Genomic DNA, 3,391 nt, shown 5'->3' with positions numbered 1-3,391 from the left:
CGACACGCCGCGGCCTTTGTACAGACCTGCGGTGTACGTACACCCCACGCATGCGCATGCGCCCGGTGAACGTACACCCCGCGAGTTCTTCGCCGCCGAAAGCTGCTCGTTTGCCTTTTGTTTCAATTATTTCAATTTGTTTCAATTAATTTGAAGTTACTTGAATTTATCCCAATTAATTTGAATTTACTTGAATTTATTTCAATTAATTTGAATTTGTTTGAATTTATTTCAATTAATTTGAATTTCTTTGAACTAATTTGAATTTATTTGAATTTATTTGAATTAATCCGGCACTTTTCGAATTCCCAAACTTGTTCCAAAACAGCCTAGGGTTAGGGTTTAGGGTTTAGGGTTTAGGGTTTGGACCTGAGAAAGTTCTGAAGTTTCTGGACTTTTCGAATTCTCGGACTTGTTGCAAAAAAGCTCTTGCGATTATTTCCGCCCTTTCGCGGTCTCCGACTGTCAAAATCCGCGGGTGGAGTTCGCCGGCTTTGACGCCCAAGTGGTAGAGCGAGCCGTCGGGGTTGAGGAAGACTTCGGCTTCTTTTTCCTGAAAAGGAGTCAAAAGAAGTTCAAAAAAGAATAAAAAAGTCCAAAAAAGAGAAAAAGAGTTCAAGTTTAAGTCCGAGGGAGTTCTGGAATGGCCCGGGGAGTTCTAAAGGACAAAAAAGAGCTCGAAAGGGCCAAAAAGGAGTTCAAAAGAGTTTAAAAGAGCCAAAAAGGAGCTCAAATAAGTTTGAAAGAGCCAAAAAGGAGTTCAAAAAAGTTCAAAAATGTCAAAAAAGAGTCAAAAAAGAGTTCAATGAAGTCAAAAAAGAGTTCAAAAGAGTTCAACAAACGCAAGAAGTCCGAAGGAGTTCAAAAGAGTCAAAAGAGAATTCAAAAGAGCCAAAAAGGACTTCAAAAGAGTTCAAAAAAGTCAAAAAAAAAGAAAATTCGAAAAAAGAATAGAAAAAATTCAAAAAATTAAAAAGACCCAAAATCCGGCAAAGCCGCTGCAGCACATTTTGTCTTCGAACATTTTTCGAAAATATAAACAGCCGCGTATTCCAAATCCTAAACCCTAAACCCTAAACCCTAAACCCTAAACCCTAAACCCTAAACCCCGCAAATGCGGGGTTTGAGCCTCGCTGCGTCCCCACAACTCGCATTCGAGCTGCTGCAAGTGGAAAGCTGCAATGAAATGCAAGAAATGGATTATTTGAAATTAACTTACTGCCATTTTTTGGAGAAAAGAGGAAAAGGGCGTTTTTGCAAAACCTGAAAACAGGCGGAAACTTGAATTCAAGAATCGAAACCGAGAGCGAAACTCCAGCCGTGCGCGTCCCGAGATCCACAAATTCGGCTGAAACTGAATTAAAAAGAACTATTTTGTCGATTTAAAGAAGCAAAAACGCGAAAAATAAACAAAAAAGACTTCTTTTCCACCTTTTCCGAAAAAGTTGAACTGGCGACGAGGCGATCGAGCCGAACTGGAAATGCCTCACCTGCGCAGTGCTGGGGTGTATGGACACCTCGAAACCAGCAAATTTGAAGGCGAAAACCCAAAAGTTAATTCAATTCTTTTCTTTTACTTTTTTCAGCTTGAGGGAGGCGAAACAACGGGAAAGAACGTCGATGCACAGCCCCGACAGAGGAAGCCAGCAGCTGCAGCAGAACTGCAAGCCGACATGCGCTGCAGCAGCGGATTCACCGTCAAATTTAATCTCTTTTCTCCGAATTTTCGCAAATTAATTCAAATTTAATATTTTAAAACTGGAGATTCCGCACAAATTTGCAGAAAGGGAAACACTCGCGCGGAAAACGCAGCAGCGGCACTCAGCTCCCCGCCATCTCGTCTGTACCTACACTTGCCTCAACTCTAGCGAGTAAACATTATAATTTTAAGTTGTTATAATTTTAAAAAATATATTTTTCATTTTTAAAACCAAAAAGACAAAAGAAAATGCTCAAAAAGACAACAGACGCAGCTTTCCACCGAGGCGAGGCGAACGCAGCCGCCCGCAGCAAAGTCTGCATTCAAAGAACTCCTTTCGTGAAAAAGAAAAATTAAATCTTCAAATTCAGAAAATTAAAAATAATTCAATTAATGAATTAAAATTAATTAAACTAAAATGAACTCCCTCCTCGCTACCCCACTGCATGCATTCAACTCTTCAGACTTTCCACTTGAATTCTGCTGCCGCTGCTGCTGCAGCTGCTGCAGCTGCTGCTGCTGCTGCTGCTGCTGCTGCTGCTGCTGCTCTCGAATTCATTTAAAGTATTTGCTGCAGAAGCGCTACTAAATTGGAGTGTACAGACACTCAATGGCTCCCATTCACTGGCGACCGCCAGGCGCTACTGCTGCTGCTACTGCTGCTGCTGCTGCTGCTGCTGCTGTTGCTGCACCTTGTGCAGCCTAGCTGCTACTGCTGCTGCTGCAGCCGCTCACGTGCTGCTGCTGCTGCTGCAGCAGCAGTAGCCGCTCAAGTGCTCTCGCTACTAGAGCTGCTGCAGCAGCCGCTCCCTTGCTGCTGCTGCTGCTGCTGCTGCTGCTGTAGCCGTCCAAGTGCTCTTGCTACTAGAGCTGCTGCAGCAGCCGCTCCCGTGCTGCTGCTGCTGCTGCTGCTGCTGCTGCTGCTGCTAGGTTATTACTTCTTTAAAATTGCTTTTTTGTTTTCGCAGCTAACAGAAAAATCTTGCCAGGGGGTGTTTGTCCTTCGGCAGCAGCCGCCACAGCTGCAGCGTGCATTTCATGTCTGCTGTTGCTGCTGCTGCTGCTGCTTCTGCTGCTGCTTCTGCTGCTGCTGCTGCTTCTGCTGCTGCTGCTGCTTCTGCTGCTGCTGTATCTGGGAGATGTCTACCAACCCCACAGACCCGTCTGTCGATACACCCCAAAGCAGCAACTGCAGCTGCAGCTGCAGCAGGCGCAGCACCTTCTGCTGCTGCTTCTGCTGCTGCTGCTGCTGCTGCTGCTGCTGAATTATCTAATTCACTGGCTGCGCTGTTTCCTGCTGCAGAAACTCCTGCACCACAGGCTAAAACTGCCGCTCTTGCTGCTGTTGCTGTTGCTGCTGCTGCAGCTGTTGTTGCTGCTGCTGCCATGGCTGCTGCTGCATCGCAGATCGGCGCAGCAGCAGCAGCAGGCCCTGCTGCTGCTTCCTGAAGCTCATCTTTCAAAGAACTTACTTGACAGCAAAGCTGCTGGTGGGAACCAGCAGCAGCAGCAGCAGCAGCAGCAGCAGCAGCAACAGGAGCAGCAGCTTCGAAGTCTGTTGCAGCTGCTGCACCTTGATCGCCTCTTGAACTGCAAGTGCTAAGGCAATTCTGCTTCCCTTCTGCTGCACTAGCAGCAGCAGCAGCAGCAGCAGCAGCAGCAGCAGCAGCAGCTTCGCCACAATCCACATCT

At 46.3% G+C, this 3,391-nt stretch overlaps 2 protein-coding genes across 2 annotated transcripts in view; both read right to left on the bottom strand.

Moving 5' to 3' along the window:
* Positions 1-1,210: 1,210 nt before the first annotated feature.
* Positions 1,211-1,225, bottom strand: ENH_00029030 (hypothetical protein; the record flags this gene model as incomplete). Its single annotated transcript, XM_013584827.1, has 1 exon — positions 1,211-1,225. The coding sequence occupies one exon, from the start codon at positions 1,223-1,225 to the stop codon at positions 1,211-1,213; it is 15 nt and encodes a 4-aa protein (XP_013440281.1).
* Positions 1,226-2,667: 1,442 nt separating this feature from the next.
* ENH_00029020 (hypothetical protein, conserved) overlaps positions 2,668-3,391 on the bottom strand; it is a gene marked incomplete at both ends in the record, with an annotated part of 6,342 nt that continues 5,618 nt past the window's right edge. The window contains one exon of the mRNA XM_013584826.1: positions 2,668-3,391. This exon is cut by the window's right edge and continues 2,027 nt beyond it. Within this exon, the coding sequence (XP_013440280.1) occupies positions 2,668-3,391 (724 nt within the window).

The sequence above is a fragment of the Eimeria necatrix genome, genomic scaffold (genome assembly GCF_000499385.1).
Source record: "Eimeria necatrix Houghton genomic scaffold, Enh_scaff211, whole genome shotgun sequence".
NCBI classification, from domain to species: Eukaryota; Apicomplexa; class Conoidasida; order Eucoccidiorida; family Eimeriidae; genus Eimeria; species Eimeria necatrix.
This window is presented reverse-complemented; position numbering and strand designations above follow the sequence as displayed.